Source organism: Eurypyga helias, unplaced genomic scaffold, assembly GCF_000690775.1.
Source record: "Eurypyga helias isolate BGI_N326 unplaced genomic scaffold, ASM69077v1 scaffold8116, whole genome shotgun sequence".
In the NCBI taxonomy this organism is placed as follows: domain Eukaryota; kingdom Metazoa; phylum Chordata; class Aves; order Eurypygiformes; family Eurypygidae; genus Eurypyga; species Eurypyga helias.
This window is the reverse complement of record NW_010257217.1, coordinates 84,725-102,999: the sequence shown is the minus strand read 5'-3', so window position 1 is coordinate 102,999 and position 18,275 is coordinate 84,725. Positions and strand designations below refer to the sequence as shown.

The window sequence follows — 18,275 nt, the reverse complement described above, 5'->3', positions numbered from 1 at the left end:
AACCAGACAGGTTTACTGCCTGTAAAATCAAGCTTTGATTTACAGTTTCCACTCTGAAAACTACTGCTTCTGGCTGGAACATACTACCTGTGACAAAAATAAGGCAATATTTGTCATATTTCTGCAAAGAACAGACCAGCAATTGTTAGCTATGCCTGCTATTGCAATGGATTTATTTATCTGTTTATTTATTGGGAGCAATGAAGAACTGGAGAAGGTGTGAAGCTTTAGTTTCCAACAAAGTGATATGGGCTGAACTACAGGAGAGGTTTAACATAGAGAAAAAAGCAGTTTCTTTGAATCAGCATTTTTTCATAGTTGGGGTGGGAACATAGCACTATGCTAAATCTTTTATTTCTCAACTTCTAAAGAGAATTAGTTGCTACAGGTACAAATTTATCATTAGCTGAGAAGAGCCCTGAAGAAACGACGGTAAGCTCTGCATAGTTTCTAAGATAAATCTGAGCTTGTGATTTATTGTTATTGAGGAGACAAGTAAGTTTTACATAATAAAGAACTTGAGAATTTTCTTCTCTCTAAAATAGTATCATGAAACTATTTAATTCTAAAATTATTTCTCTCTACACCTCCAAGGAAATATGTTGATTTTTATGAACAAACTTAGCAAGGCAAAATATCACCTCTGTGATTTGAGGCATACTTGGGATTTTTGTTGGAAAAAGATGGGTTTTGGAGGTTCAGTATTAATGAAACTATTTTAATACACTATTAATAAATCCACAGATTTTTAATTTCCCAAAAGGCATCTAGCTGGAACGAGAAGATCTCAGTATTCTGTAGAGGTATAAGAAGGCAGACAGAAACTGAAAGATTTGGACCAAGTTATTATACTTATTTAAACATACATGACATAATTGCATTCAGGACTTGCCAATAATTTTACTAGTTTATATAGTGTAACTATCTTATCCTAAAATTATTCCCAGTTTAATTTCCTGTGAAATCCACAAAAAAAATTGTGGCTTCACCCCCTGCTAGGTCTGTGCACTGGAAGATACTGAATTAGGCTGAAGAATCTCTCTAAGGTACTATGCCTGAGATCATAATTTTTATTCTTCAGAAATGCAGAAACACCCTATCTCTGACAAGCAATGAACATCAAAACCATATTCTAATTGGTTTCAGGGAGTAACTAATTAGCTAAAGAAACTATTCACAAATATCTCTGGTATCCCCAGTCCTCTATCACTACTAATCTTGCTTTCCTCTTCTCCTTTGGTTTAAGAGCAGCCTCCCCACAGCAGCTCCCTCTGAATCACCTCTTGCCCCCTTGAGAAAAGAAGCTCACCGAGATCTCAACCTGAGAGAGATTTTTGCTTTGCTGTAAGCATAATCAGACAAGCTAAAAGTGATTCCACTGGCTCTGCAACTTAAAGAAATCTGAAGTTAAGCCTCTACAGACTTTTGCCCATGATCTAACACTGTAGTATCAGCAGCTCAGGCAGTTAACCCATCTATGTTCAGGCTCTGTTCATGAAGACAAGCCTGGATTCATACAAGCACCAGTATATAATGTAATTCCTGAATATTAAAAATCTCACTAATGTTAAAAAAGAAACTGACAAGTTCAAGGGGAAAAAACCCCAAAGGATCACTATGCTGAGACTACACATGGCTTAGGAAGACCGAATTACAAATAACTGTCAATGGGGAAAGGAATATGTGTAATTCCCCTTTACTTACACTTTTTCCCCAGCATCCATAACTCTGGGAGACAGTTTATATTGCTAGCTGGGCCTTTTCCTTACTTACTATGGCTGACCTGAAGTTCTGAGCATATCTATCCTAAATTTTGTGATTGATATATCATTTCCTCTGCCTCAGCACTTCTTTGCAGTATCAGCTCTTTTAGAAAGTTAGGAAAGGTGATTTATAGGAATGGATCTGGCTATCCATCATTATTGTCTTATGATGCCTCAAAGAAATTGAAGATTCAATTTCTGGGGGATATTAAGTTTTAGGGTAGTGGGAAGCCTTTGTGTGCATTAAGAAAATAAAAAAAAAAAATCGCTTTGAACTACTAGGTGCCTTGGGCTTGAATGTAGAGCCAGTCTTGTGATTCACAGATTCTGCTTTGCCTCTTCTATTTGTTTCTTTATGACAAGTGAAAGCCTGCTCAGTGTAAAGACTCTTTAAAATCTTTACAGCAGATCTAGTTTGTGCTTTGCTACTGAGAAATGGGAAGACTTGGACGAGTTCTGGTGATGCCAGAGGAGGACCTCAAAGATGCTCAGAGGGCTGGAGCACCTCTGCTGTGAAGAAAGGCTGAGACAGTTGGACTTGTTCAGCCTGGAGAACAGAAGGCTCCGTGGAGATATTATAGCAGTTCTTCCAGTTCTTAAAGGGGCCCAAACCAATGTTTTTTACAAGGGTATGTAGTGACAGGACAAGGGTTAGATTTAAATTGCACATCAGGAAGAAATTTTTCCTGAGAGAAGTTGCCCAGAGAAGTTGTAGGTACTGCGCCACCTCCTCCTCACCTGCTCCCCTCCCCCCGCCGGAAGTGTTCAAGGCCAGGCTGGATGAGGCTTTGAGCAACCTGGTCTGGTGGAGGGTGTCCCTTCCTATGGCAGAGGGGTTGGAAGTAGATGGTTTTTAAGGTCCCTTTCAACCCAAACCATTCTATGATTATATCTCACAGCAAACTGTTCACCTAAGTGAAAACCATCAACAACAACTGAAAATTTTACAGTACTTCAGTACCTAAATAGAAAATTTGACCCTTTTCTTGGTAAACTGTACAGTGAAGTCAAGAAATATGAAAACAGTAGGAAAAAAAAAAAACCAAAACCCAGCAGCATGACAAAACCCATTTGATTTTGTGCAATTCCACCATGATCAGATGGCACAGTATCAGAGACATGTCCTTTCTCTGATGGATATTTTGCATTATTTCGTTTGCTCTTTTATCTCCCATGTATATTCACATAATATTTTTTTACTGCAGACATATCATCCAGGTTGGAAGTGAAGCTGCAGTAAATAGGGTTTAGGGGGAAATTTGAAACACCAGCAGTCCTTTCTCGTGTTAATTTGATAGGCTAAAAAGACTTAAAAATTGTTTTGTAAAGAAAGAAGAGAAGAATGAATGAAAAAAAGAAGGACAGGAGTAGAAAAAGCTTTAAAATAAAATGATGAAGGTGTTTCACAAAACAGAGGAAAACAAGGAAAATACTTCAGTTAGCACTGAGCATCTGCAGAAAGTAAACTCTGAAAGCAAACATAGATTAAAAAATAGGTTATAGATTGTATTACAAAACCACATTAAAATAGCGAATGGTAAGGAAAGGTGGAATAGAAGATTATTTTCTTCAATTTTTTAATTATTTCAGAAGTCAATATTAGTAGTGAACTGGTGATAAACACTGAAAGCATGACTGATGGTGAGAAAGCATATATTGGTTTCTCAAACACTCTAGAGCCTAGGGCACTGCATAATGTTTGCACTTCTGTTTATACCCAGATGCAGCCCAAATATTCATCTACAAGTGTTAACATTATCCTTTCTGAATAAACCAAAATGTAAAGCAATTATGTAAAGCAGTACTATTTAGAAGTGTAAGTTCACAAACAACTGTTGCTAAAGAGGGGCTGGCAAGTAACTGCACTATGTGAAATGGCTGGATTAGCAGTCAGTCCTGAATTTGTAATGAGTTTTACCTTGTTCCAGCAGAAGATCTCCAGAAACACAAATATTTTGCTTGGGTGATCTCTGGAAGGGATCACAAAATATATTTACTCTGTATTTGTTTCTTGAGAATACTCTCCCAATACATAAAAGTGCAATGTAAGTAATACCTCACCATTTGAACGACACAGACTTTGTTCATCTGGTTTATTTCTCCAGTAATGAGTAAATCATGAAACATAACATTCTGATTTATATAAGCAGAATAAATTCTGGGTGTTAGGCATCTTTGGGTTAATTTGGGAAACAGAAATTTTAAGAATTTCTGTGATGTCTCCTATTTTCGCTGAACTAGAAAATACTATGAGACAGGTATCAGTGAATACAATATTTAATTCAATACTTTGGTATTCTTGGTTCATCTGCAACTAGAAATAGGAAGGTTTTTCAACTATTTTTTTGATGAGATATAAAATAAAAATTATTTTAAAAACAATCAAGGTATTAATTAAAAGTTTAAAGAAAATGGTTAGGGATAAGTAACAACAAAATTCTTTGGTCCCTGAGATGCACTATTTCCTATAATATAAGATCTTCACACACCTTTAACAGCTGATAATAAAGGACCTTTAAAAGTTGTAAGAGAGGATCACATTTAGCAGTTGAATCTGAATTAAGCTAGATCCTGTGCCACTGAGAACTGGCTCTGCAGCTCTTGCCATGCATGGGTATCGGCCAGAAGTTACTTCTGCAGTAGGCCAGGGAGTAGTTTGACCATACTTTGTTTAAACATTCAGAAATATTCTTGGCTCTGTAGAAACTCTCATGGCTAATGAGGGCTGACTACTTAAAAAAACCCCAAAACCTCAGCTGAATTATTGTTGCTGGTAATGCTTTATTGCTTAGAGCTCCCAAACAGCTAAATTGTGATTGCTTCTGTTTAGAACATGGTGCCTCAGGAAACCCAAAGTAATTAAAGACAAGCTGAAAAATCATAATACAGAAAGAGAGAAAAGATCTGCAGGAGCAAAGCTATCTTCTGAAAGGGAGAACAATATACAAAACCTGTCCTTCAGGTAATACACTTTTATTCGAGCTAGGTCTTTGAATAAACATGATGAGAAAAATCAAAGGAGGACTGGTAGCGAAGCAAGTAAACTTTCCCACCATTTTTGTTAAAGGAAAATATTCTTGCTCAAATATCTACAGGGCAGTGATTTTATACTATTTGCAAGTAATACCTTCAGATTTTACCATCTGAATTTTTAAGTGGTTACTCAGAAACAATTATTAGTAAAAAATAACATCTCCTCCTAAGTAGCTACTCTTCGTCAGGAACAATATTAATAAGTCAGAGATAGGTTCTTCCTCCTAAATTGCTCTGAATTATTTTGTTATACAGATCTTTTGTAGTTCTCTTCCCTCTTCAAAAGCAGAGATTCGGCCTACATGACCAGGAAGGATTGTAAGGATAGGACTTCTCCCAGGAGAGTATAAACCTATGAAAAATCAGAAGGTCAGTGCACACTTAAGTAACAGCATCTAGATATCCTTTTTTTATCTGGAGAGCTTATATATGAAGCCACAAACTCATTTGGAGATTGCCTTCCATTAGACTTTTTTTTTTTTTGTTGAGAAATACACACTTGGAAGAACAGTGACTATAAAAATGGTGAAGTGGGGATGGATGACAGAAGAAACTAGCAGAACAGTCAGGGTTCACATAAAACTGTGGAGTGGTTGGTGGAGGTAAAAAAAGTGTGGGGAATGTAAAAATAGGATGCCTAGTACCAGATACCCAATTAAGTGAAGAACAAGAGCTGGATTAGCAGAATTTGGAACTGTGGAAGCATCAGGATTGAAGAGGATGGATCTAGGATGGCACATTTATTGCAAGCTAAATGTTAGGAATGGAGGTATAAAGAAAAAAACACAGTGAAGATACGATATTCTGTATTTGAATTCCAAGTAATGGATTTAAATGAATGGAAGATGCTCTTCAGCAAGCATGGGAGACACATACAATGTGTCAAAGCATGAAAAAGGTCTCTGGCAACTAAGGTTTTCCAACTGATATTTTCCCAATAACAACTAAAGGATAAATTATTTTTCAATAATAATGAAATAATTAAATTTTGTGTATATTCAGAAAGAACTGCCTAATTCACAGAAGAAAAATCAGCTGAGAACTATCAGAAAGCATGGCCTTCAGAGCTTCAGAAATTCTTGGAAGCATTTTACCACAGATTGGGAAAGACTGGGGGAGGAAAATTTATTACATTATTCTTTCATTCTAATACATTTCCTTGAGTATCCATTGTTGGCCAAACCGGAAGACTTGCCTGCTCTGCTTTCAGAGTAATATTATTTATGCCACTCTTGCAAGAACATAAAGAATAAACTTATAAAGAACAATGTTTTATAAAGAATTTATGTACATATCCTTCCTATACCTCTAGAAATCACTATAAAAAATACATAGAAATTGTCTGGACCATACAAAGACAAGTATCCTGCATTTAAGTTAAGCATGTCAACTGTCCAAGAAAAAGTCTGTTTCTTTTTCAGACAAGGCAATAATGATAGAATAGAGCAAGATAAACTACTATTTCTGGCATGTAAGTATTACAGCTTGTAAGAATTAATTCCAGGCTGATTGCTAGTTTACCATACAAAGGAATATAAATTGACTCCTGAAGATGTCTGCCTTTCCTGCAGCTGGGCAAAGAGCCTAGCTGACCAAATAAGACTGATTTATTTTTAGGTAGTTGCACGTAAATAAGTTATGAGATTTCAGCTTATCAAACAAACTATAACTAACAAATATAACTAAAAATTTTTCTTAAGGCATGCCATATTTGTAAGGACAGAGTGTGTTCCAGGTTAGATACTTGGAAGTATTCTATGAGTAGAAAATCTCTGTAGAAAAATAAGGTGATTAGAAAAAGATTTCTCCATAAAAATGACCTTATTTATATAGTTATGGTTATTGCATGATACCTTAACATACCCTTTCCATGTAAGCTTTTTTCCCCTTCTCTGAATTCATGCTTGTTCATAATAAAATACCAAAGTATAAATGCCATCAGAAGTAGAAAATTCATTTATATATATTGTTGAAATACAGATCTAGGTCTTCCATTTAATTACAGGTACTTAAAACATATAATTTGAAAATTTCCCTTTCTATTATGGCTTATTATGCATGAAACTGCCTAAGTAATTCTTAAGGTATGGTTAACAAAGGTGATTAACATAATAAGGGTAGAACAAACACTTGTTTATGTACAAGGTCTGCAGCTCACTGAAGAACATTCCACATAGTATTTGCCTGAGCTTATTGGTGGTTTTGCCTGGCTTATTGGGTTTTTTCAGAGAAAAAACCCAAACTTTTGTTCATTTTGAGACTGAGCTAATGCCACTGGCGCAAACATATATTTCATTTTAAGCCTTAATCAGCATGTGATTAATTCTCCAAGGAGCTGCTTACTCATAACTATAAATAAAAAAAATAAAATAAAATAAAATAAACCAAACACAAAAACCCACCACACCCAAACCCACAAACCAATCAGTTTCTTGAACAGCGCGACACCTAATTCATACATAGGTTATCCTGTCTGAACAATACAAGCTGGATAAATATAAAATGTTCTTGAATAACATTTCTTTCTAACATCTGTATTATCATTTATTTAATCATTATCATTCCTAGTTGTTCCTTAAGAATGAAAATCTACATAAAAAGTTTTCTGTTTCTTTTGTTTCCTTCCCTTCTTGACTTTTAAAAATCAGGAATGGCCCATATTCCTATCGGAATCTGTATTTGCACGTATAGTTATTTTTTTCTTCTGATACTGTAACATATTTAATTTGCATAGTAAACCACTGCCTTTCTCAGAGAATAAACATGGCATTATAAGGCATTATACTTCAATTCTTTTTTTTTTTTTTTGTTTGGTTTGAGTTTTTTTACACAGTTCAAGTCACTTATTTTGATAGCAGAAGTGAGATTGTAATTTCTCACAGAGCCTGGCAATGAGGTAATTTTGCTATACTGCTGAGATATTTTGTGAAGAGAGCAAAGATAAAAAAAACCCTAACCATTTTCTTTTTTTAAATAATTGTGAACAACTTTGGTACCCATAAACTGTTCCATCCCAAACTAAGACTTTCTCTGACTGTTTTCATACAACAGAAAACCAATACCATTGGGTGATGGTAGATTTCTCTCAAGCATGGTTCATAAAAATACTAATAGGCCTTTAATGACAGCAATATTCTGAGTTGTTATAATTAATCCAACATATGTTATATGTCCAACAGTCAGTTATAACACAAAACGGTCTTCCACAATCCATGGGCAAATACCTTTATTCAGATACTACACTTGGACAACTAATAGATAGGAGTCCCTCTGTTTGGTATAATGGCTCCTTTCCTTTAGGGAAAAATGTGCTAGTTAAGAATTTTCCAAGTGGATCATATATGATAAATTTAATCTTTCTTTCCTTTACACATGTTTCTTTCCCTTGAAAAACTTATGCTTCTTTGCATTATTGTGCTGCACCTATTTATTTTTGGAATGAAGTAAAAGCAAGGCAGTATTGCAATAATAATAAAAAAAAAAAAATCTAGATTTTTTTAACTGGCATACATTGAAATGTGAAATGCCACAATTTTCTCCTGCCTTCTGAACAGATGTATTGCAAATATTTTTGTAATAGCATACCTCCCTCAATGCATTCTGGGGTGAAAGAAATATCATCAAGAGCAAATTCTGTGGATTCACTCCACTCCACTTCAGCTTCGAAGGCAACTCTGAAAGGGCTGTTACTAGAGAGGACCACATTTGCATACATCCATTTGTTTTCTTCATTTCTACTGGAAGACCACATAAGAATATCCATTCCATGTTCTTCAACTGTGTATACCTGTTGAAAATGAAACCCAAGAGGTGCAACTGAATCAGCATTAAGCAACAGAGGAATGCAGCTAGCAAGAGTAACATAGGCCAACCCCAGTTGTGCAGGTACCTCCCTGGGTAGTACTGGCCTTCTTAGACATAGTTCAAACCCACACCTTATTGATGATGACCAAATGTTACTGAACATTTTTGCTAATGCTAGTTCAGCTGCAAGTAAAAAGCTATTAAGGAAACAAAATAAAATAAAAAGAACTGCTAATACAATCACTAAGTGCAAAACCTAGAGGCAGTTTTGGCCTGACACAGAAGCTAACCCTGAATTCATCTATATATTGAAGAAAGGCTCAGAAGGATCTTATGCTATCCTTTCATCTCAAAAGTCAACCAGCTTATAGTTAGTAGATTGAGTGAAGATTTTAGAGACATAAATAAAAGGCTTAGCATCTAAGGAGTTAAGATTGTTGTCATGTACAAGCAATTTATAATACAATATTTCAGGTAGTCACAGTAAACTAGTTCAAGCATATTTAACAACATAAAAAATAAATAAAATCATCAAATAGTGAAAGCAATAAGAATGACAGTGAATCAATTCACAATTAACCAACAACTGATGAATTAATGCTAAGCACAGGAAAGTCTGGAGATTACGCGGGTAGTTGCTCTTCCCCCTCAGGTGTCCAAAATCCTTATACAATCTAAAACTGGTCAGAAATAATGAAAAAGAACTGGAGTAATGAAAGTAAGTATATTTTAGCCATTCCAGATGATAACTAGTTCTTAAAGGACTGAATATTTTAATTATTATCCTCTCCTTGTCACTTTCCACACTATTCTTCTCTTAAGCCTTTAGACTAATTTTCAAGTGACCCATGGGTTCATGTTCCCACTTGAGTGCCCCGGTTTAATGATAGAACACAAAACCTGAGACACAAGAATGTTATAAATTTAAACCCATACTAATGACCTACATAACTTCATACCTTTTCCTCTACCAGCCAAACCCATGGAACAGACAAACTAAACCCCAAAATGACACTGTGAGCCACATATTTTATAGAAGTTTGTATATTGAATAAAATATCTCTGATGTTTGAATGTTCTTGCAAGTTATTTCCTTTGGGGAGGAGAGGAGCATCAAAAAGGCTGATATATAATAATCCAAATCAGGACCTAATTTAGTTGAGCCTGATGTTCAGTTACAGGACTGTGTAACAGCACTATTCAGTGTCATTGTCTTCTTAAAGACATGCACCTTGCAGGGCTAAAAGGACAGGAGTTGAGAAGAAATAGCTGATTGAACCAATAAAAAAAAAAAAAAAAGAAAAACTGTGTGTGATGACGTTATCAGGTTCTAAAGTCTTACCAACCTGAAGCCATTACTGAAAGTAAATCTATATGTGAGATCAGGTTACAGTACCTGTATGTGTCACTGGAGCCACTGACTATTCTACCAATCATGAACTATAACATTCTACGATCTAGAATTTTATGGCATATAATAGTATTAATGTAGTTTTAGCTATTATTGTATCATGCAGTGGTATGAAATCTCAGGTGAGTTCCCAGCATGCTCCTTTTCTCATGTACACTCATGAGGAAATCCTTCAATTCCACCTTCTGCTAAATACTCCTGAACAGTTTATTTCACTTCTCAAAGTATTTATCTAATCATTAGTCTGTTAGGAAAGGGTATGTGCTCTTATGCGTCCTTAAAATAATTGAGCTGAAATTGCTAAAAGAATAATTTATAATTTTAAAAAATATGCTAAATCAAATGAGATTACAATGGAGTTCAGAAAAATGAGAAGCCCAATGAGTCCGTTTCTTTAGCTGGGTATACAGACCTTAGTCTCTCACAGGAAGTGAAGACAAAATTGTAAGATGTAATATGGTATTCTTCACTGAGGTTGCCCATGCTCCTAAGAGTTTGAAGCATCTTCTATATCAGGAAGTACTTGTTTAGCATATACAAAATTTTTGGTGGCCTGTGCAAACATATACGGCACACAAAAGGTAGAGCAAATTCTCACAGATATGAGCTCCGTAGAGTCTTGGAGAGCTAAAGCTGTGTGGTGTTTAGTGCCTCTAAAGACTCCAACACTTCCCCACATAGCATCCTGTAAATTGTGTACAAGCTAGCCTGGTAGTGGCAACAATTTAATGTCTGGAAGAGGAAAAAGATAGCAAGATGAATCCCACTATATAGTATTAATGAAGAAAAATCTGTAGCAATGTCCCATTGAACAACTCTGTATTGGTCTGGGGAGGTAGTGCTCCAGCTAATACTGATCTAGCAGTGGGCTAAATCCCATAATTTTCATTTAAAAGTAACAACCATGTATTGTACTAAATACTAATTGTATCTGTCTATTCCTCGTTTTGTGCTGCACACATTATTGGAATTACAAGGAATGAGAACCAACAGAAATAGAGCTATCACTTCATTCACTCTAAAGTGAAAAGCTCAGGAGTGAAGATACCCAATACACAATTCATGGTAATTTTAAGAAGAATTTAGCATAATAATCTGCATGAGAGAAATGCATGAATGATGCTTTTATACTTCCTTCTTGGTCTTTCTCCAAGTTGCCTTTGCCAGCTGGTTCATTTATAGTCCATATGTGAACAGCATTCTTTAGCAAATTCCATTTCCCTGTCTTAAAATCATGACTCAGTTCTAATTCTCCACAGTATGTCCTGAGTGCTAGAAGCTCTTGAATTCTTTTTTTGACTTTTATTTCATTTGGAAAATGGCTAAAGTGTATGTACTTTTTAAGGTCATGAAAGATAAACTGCTATTTTCTACTTTGTCATCAGTGGTTACAACTCATGGCTATCCTGAACCCTCATGCTCACTTTTCAAGATAATATATTATCTTACTCATCTTGCCTGACTTCAGCAGTTGGCATGCTGGAAGGTACTATGTTCCATCCAGAAGGTTAATTAACTGACTAACAACCAAGAAGATCTGAAAGGGTGCATAAGAGGTGTATTCTCCCATCATTTGCACCATATAGTCTTTAATCACCAGTCAAGGAAGCAGGAAAATCTTGTGAAAGACAACCTGTATTTTCACTTCACTAGGCACCAGAGACTTGTGTCAGCTGATGAAACTTCCCACCGGCTCCACTGAATAAAGATACTGTGTTTTCTCCTCTACATCCTTAAGATCATGCCTTTGAACTCCTCACATTCCTTAGCAGTCACTGCACATCTTCCTTGGGCTGAAACTACACCAAAGGCAAACTGAAATTGTTTCTCTAAAGCCCACAAATCAGATTAGTAAAATCATATCACAATTCACTGTCACAATAGAGAAGCACTTTAAATAATTATCTACCTCTTTTCTCTTTATTTCTTTAAGCATGAGTTAGAAATAATTATAAAAATAGTTTTAGTAAAATTGGCCTATCCCATACCAAATTTTACTATATCTCAATTCTATTAGTATCAGGAAATACCAAGGCAGAAAACTGATATGTTAGAATTAAATTGGGAATTAATTTTGGTTTTAATTCTCAGTTGTATGACAAATTCCTGAAATAAAGAGATGCAGAAAGCTGAAGTGTAACGAAAGCTGAAAGTTTTCTGCCTCTCTGACAGACGACTGATAGGATCCCCACTGGAATGAAACAAATGTGAATATAACCTCAATTCCTTGCTGAAACTTCTCTCCTTCTTCATTAAATACAACTAAATCATTATCAAAAAGTAAACAGACATGCAGTTTTAAATTTATGTTTGCAACATAATGCAGGAAATATTGCTTATATTAAGACCTATCCTTCTCAGAGCATATTAATTGATATATTAGACCAGTCATGTATTTAGTGCTAAATAACTCAGCTGTCAGAGGCTCTTCCCATACACTGCCACAGAAAGCTAGTGAGTTTGTACTTAATAACTATATAGAAATTTTTTCTCCTGTTGGATAATAGTTAACGGAGATCTTGAATCATGAATATTCAGTTATCTTTTAAATAGCTTCCATCTTATGTTAATGCAAACATTGCTGTAAACATGATGTTCTTTTTAAAGATAACAATAATAATAGACTATGCTTTTGGTTTACTCATAAAACCATTACAGAGTTTATGACAATAGAATTCTACAGTTGAATTGCACATTGTGTATACAGAAGAGAAGCACTTTTAAGTCCTATTTCTTTATTCTCAATGAAAAGTTCCTTTTCTGGATATAAATAGGATTATTCCCATAACCACATTATTTTGTGTAGTTCTAACACATCTACTTCCCATATCAAGACATCCTTCATTTTTATCTTTCTTTTTTACAGATTGCCTGTATGTCATTTTAATCACACATATCAGCATGTTCTATCTCTGTAGTCCTTTTTCTTTTATTCAGTCTTGACCAGATAGCTGTTTTTCAGATAATAGCTATAACACCAGCTTTTGCACTGATGTTATTATATTCTAACACATTATTCAGACTTCCTATTACAGTTTGACTTTTCACCTCCAGTACAACCTGAACAAAAGTCTTCCCTTAGATGTTGCTTTTGAATTTTTGGGCTATTGGGTTTTCTGTTGTTGTTGTTGTGGTTGGTTGGTTGGTTTGGGTTTTTTTGGTCTTGTAGGGTTTTTTTCACTTAAATGGTTACACTTTCTTTATATTCTTGCTTTAATAACAGCAACATTTGATGCTGAAATAGATTACTAGTTTGACAGAAAAATGCAAAATGTCCATAATGATTAATTGGGTCTGTGATACCATAATTCCTTGATGAGTACTTCAGTCTGTCATGAATATTGTTTTATGCTTCTACATAAAGAGTGCATGCTGGAAAGCCATAAACAGGGAAACTTATGTGTATGTGGGAGTAAAACATTTCTTTATGCCTCTCTATGTAATTGAAGGTAATGAGAGTTAATTAAACTAGTCTATTTGAAATGCAAAAAAAATTTAAAAAGCAGGCTTTGTTCAGCTGTCTGCCTACTAACTCACATGTAGACCACAAACATCTATTTATTCACTAGTTCTAAATGTACTGTGATGCTTGAAAAACTTAAGAAACCCCTTCAAAAAAGCTTGTCTACACTTTTGCATGCTGTAATGTGCATGACACTTGAATTTAAACAAATAGATAATCTTAGAGTATTTCAGCTGCCGACACATCCAAAAAGTTATTGCTGTTTGATTTTTACTTCAATTTTATCTGGAACTGCTCTTGACGTTTACCTACAGTTTTCTTTTTGTTAATCTTTGTTAAACTGGAAAGAATGGACTTGAAGACACGACAGAGTATTATAAAAGTTATGTTCAGATAATAAAATTACAAGATTGCAGTATAAACCCTTCTTAAAACTTAAAGATAAATAACTGAAATATCTTTGGGCAGAATACATTATGAGGTTTTTTTATTCACTAAATAAAAAGAAATGCTAAAAAGAAAATAGATTCATTTAAAACTCATTTAAAACCAGTTTGAAAAACAGAAATGTCTGCTGCTTATCCTAACTTCACATAAGACAGCATTTTTTTCTGTTATTATTAATGTGCACTATTCAGAGTATAATAAATAATAAGCAATACTCAGAGTCTCCATGAACTAGGTGCTAGAGTTAAAATTGAGATGCAAACCCCATCTTGAAAAAACTACTTGAAAAGTTATAGACAAAAGGTGTCAAGAAATGTAACATGGTTCTTTGGCTATATATGAGAAGAAGCTTTGTCATGCTGGACAGTTGAGCTGTGGCAGAGGTTACTTAGAGATGTTGGGTAGTCTCAATCTATGGAAGTTTCCAAGATTCAGCTGGGTTAAATTACTGAGCCACCTAATATGATCTTGTAGCTGACCTTACTTGGAGCAGAAGGTTGGCTTAGAGACCTCCTCAGGGCCTTCCCGCCAGAACTGCACTGTAATCCCGTGAAATTGTGCTATAATTACCCTTTACAGTGGAGAACCAGGCCAAAGACAAACAGAATAAGTACAAAAAGAGCAGCCCAAACTTCCTGACCTAATATTAGGTCCAAGACCACATAAATATTCATGCTCACTTTTAACATAGACTAATTGAGTTCAGGAGTTTAATAGTGTATGCAAATTTTTATATTCTGTCACATGTAATAAAACTGACATAACCTGTATTTTCAAAATTTAACAAACTGCCACAGATAGGAGTATTGCTCAGACCACTAAAAAAACTAGCATGGAGCATATTTATTCAGTGACCCACATGAAATTAGTTGCTTGCCAACCGTTCACGTCACTGCTTGGTCTTGTACTAAGGTACTTAAACGACTAAATGTATGCCCATTAAGGATGCTTGGGGAACAGCAAAATGACATTTTCAGGAAAGCTTGAGCTATAACTGTTAACATGGTTAAATGCTTTATTTCCAGTTATTTTAATCAAAACATCTCCATGCATGGCAATATTACTATATTTTAAACTTTTCTTTTAAAAACCATGTCTTGTTTTTGTGCTAAACACTGGGAAGAGCCTCTAAAAGACTGAATTGTGCAAAGAATAGCTGTGCTGATGTTCAGTAGGTTTATGTATGGTAGTCAAACACCCAAAGTTAATTTTTACATGTGTAGCAAAAGTACTTCGAGTGGAATTAAACCTAAAACAGAACTGTCATTTGTTCTTGACCGCAAAATATTAGGTATTATGCATATAGGTATAACTGCAGGGAAGTTGTGATGAAGTACTGCTAATATAAACTCTGAGATTTTGCTTATTCTAGACACAGAAAGCAAAAATCACTATGCAGTAATTATCAGTATTACTATTACTAATAACTACTAAATCAAATATTACTATGTCATGATGTAGCAGAAGTGCTTTTTTTCTTACCTTTAAGAGTCCTGTTTGCCTGGAAGGAAACATCCAGAACCAGAACCGCACCCTACAGACTCCGAGGCTAGCTGGGAAGAGTTTGGTTGTAAATATCCTTGCTCTATTTCCTTCCTTCTGGGCAGATGAATTCACATACAAAAAATGCTGTCCTTTACCTTAATAAAAAGATAAAAAACATTTATAGTTTCTCTACACTAGATGCTTCACAGAATAAGCATTTGTACATGCACAGATACTGGTGTCTTTTACAAGATACACGTATGCCCTAGCTTCGTTGTACAGTGATCTTCCTTCTTAATACTTTGTGTATTCATGGTTTTTACATACAATATTAACACAACCTTCCTCAGAGCTCACTCTGCCTTTTGTATCCTTGTGTAAACACTTGATTCTTATTTGAATAACAAATTTAAAACATGTTGCAAACACAAACATTCACAGATTCCAAGGATCAATTTGCAGGTTGACATTGAAGGAGTCAAGGGCACCTTTGCTGAGAGCTCTTACCCAGGAAATTCCCTGTTATGTAGCATGGCACTAGGGAACACGTCAAAGCCCTGAGTGTTGTTAGTGAGCCATGATATCCACATTTCTTATATCTCAGCTGCTGAACAGTATTATTAGTACTGTTAGCATTATTGCTAACAGTAGACAGTATTTTTAGTATTATTAGCATCATTATTTTATTGATTTATATTCAGTTATTAAATTGTTAGATATTAAATCTCAGCCCATGAGTTTCCTTAACTTTTCCTCTGATTCTCCTCCTCCACTGGAGGAGGGGGGTGGGAACAAGCAGCTGTTTGATACTTAGTTGCAGGAAGGGACTAAACCACTAACAAGAAGGAATTTGATTTGGGTCAGGAATGGGGTGACAGATACTTTTCGACATTACAGGTCATCAGTATCTGGGCTGTTGGCAATTCTGACAAACGATTCCTATTCTTTACAGCTAATGGGAATAGACCGGTTAATTGACAAGGAAATTCAAAATCTTGGTAGTTTAGCACACACATTTGCTCTAATTTTATTTTCCTTTTACTTTGCTTGTTATTGTTTTTCTTAAAATTGCTGGGTAATTTCACAGAGGCAAAGAAGAACCAATTAGATCAGAGGAACTCAGACAGAAAAGCACACAAAATCTCCTTGAGGGTACAAAGGTTGTTTTGTCATCACACTGTATCAAAGGAACAGCAAGAATGCAAGCCAGGCTACTGATTTACAAGGAACAGTTTGCGTGGGACAGCTGCAATGGTTTCTACCTTTACTTGTCTGTTCTGTTCCATTCCAAGAGGAATTAACTTCACATTTACACCTTGAAAAAGCAACACAAACTAGTATAGATTTCTGCTTCCTGTATAATGAAAAACTGTGATTTGTGGCAGATAAGCAGTTCCCTTGTGATCAGGTGTGCAGTTTCTGAAGCAGGTGCAGAAATTCTCTAAGGGCGGAGGGAAGATAAATGAGTAGGTCAGAAATGGTTACAGGCACATGCTAACATGATGTCTCTGCTGATCTTGAAAATGTAAAACACCAAAAAAGAGCCCAAACCTGAAGATCATGCTGCTTACAAATTCAGGTGAAAAACAGTAGAGATTATGATACTTCTACAGTAAATATTAATTATTCTTTGCTGATTAGATGGACATTAGAATGAGTTTTCTAACTTTAAAGCTCTAAAGCTTCTGGAAAGGAAAGTTATACACTTCTCAAGTAGAGATTGGCATTTATGATGGGAATTAATATGCCAGCTAGATTTATTATATTAAATACAATATATATTATATGATTTTCTGTTTATATAATATATAATTACAGTTTGCTGTCTACATAACAAAGATAACCATAACTGTCTATCAATAAATTTCATTCTCCTAACAATCACTAGGCATTCTGGTAGTAGTCTGTCAGCAACATCTTGTAGGGGCCTCTAGGGAAACACTTCTATATCAATATTTCTGGCAAGCCAATTTCAGGGAGATAAATTAAACTAAGATCTTAGGTAGGAACCTTAATCATGTGCATCCACACACACTGCTCCTCAGCCATTCTTTAAGCAACAGTGTATGATTGCCATTGTTTCTAAAATTCATTAGAATCGTACCACACTCCAGGAAAAGTAGATTATCCAAAAAGTTGACAAGGAAAGTAGTATTATTGTAGCCAGTTATGCATTCAGAGAATTCAACTTTTAAAGTCAGACTAACAGACTAACTGAAGAAATATGTTGTTCATCCTGCAGTTACATTAATAGAAATCGTGAGTATTGGAATTTGGCACATGAGGTTTCATATAGAGATTTCATTTGAAATCAGTCACTTCTATAAGGAGTGAACAAAATACTAGTGAAAGGTGAGAAAAATGCAGAGCTATTGATTGGGAATATAAAATATATTTTTAATATAAAAGGAACATATTAATTTGTTGTTGGAACTGCTTTGTGAACTGTACTAATTGCTTATTATGATTTGTCTGCCTATACAGTAAGCTCAGCTCATAACACTGAAATTTGCTCTTATCTTGGAAGTAATCTAGAGGATTTGTTTTTAATTTAGTGAATATTTAATTTTCCCAAAAATTATCTAAGACACATGTCAATACCTGGTGTATGGTCAGCATCAGGACCCATTTGCCCAGTGACAGCACTGTTGCTAATATTCCAGTCAAAGTCATCAGTAGGGTCTTGTGTTAATCCACATACAGTGGTCCATTGTTGATCTTGTGTTTCAAAGTTACAGCTTCCAGGAATACTTGTGTAGTAACCTGAAAATATAGCAAGAAGGAAATTATCATCCCAGCTCTCATATATAAAAGGCTGTAATGAACATACTGTACATGGTAATGGAAAGGATTATGTTTGGTTTATGTT

The 18,275-nt window shown here is 35.1% G+C and overlaps 1 protein-coding gene across 1 annotated transcript in view; it reads right to left on the bottom strand.

Moving 5' to 3' along the window:
- The window catches only part of LOC104511359 (MAM and LDL-receptor class A domain-containing protein 1-like), a 157,632-nt gene that overhangs the window by 58,367 nt on the left and 80,990 nt on the right, over window positions 1-18,275 (bottom strand). Inside the window, exons 11-13 of the mRNA XM_010153940.1 lie at window positions 18,008-18,169; window positions 15,404-15,561; window positions 8,382-8,583 (exon numbers count right to left, since the gene is read on the bottom strand). Of these exons, the coding sequence (XP_010152242.1) occupies window positions 8,382-8,583; window positions 15,404-15,561; window positions 18,008-18,169 (522 nt within the window). The remainder of the gene's footprint in view (window positions 1-8,381; window positions 8,584-15,403; window positions 15,562-18,007; window positions 18,170-18,275) is intronic.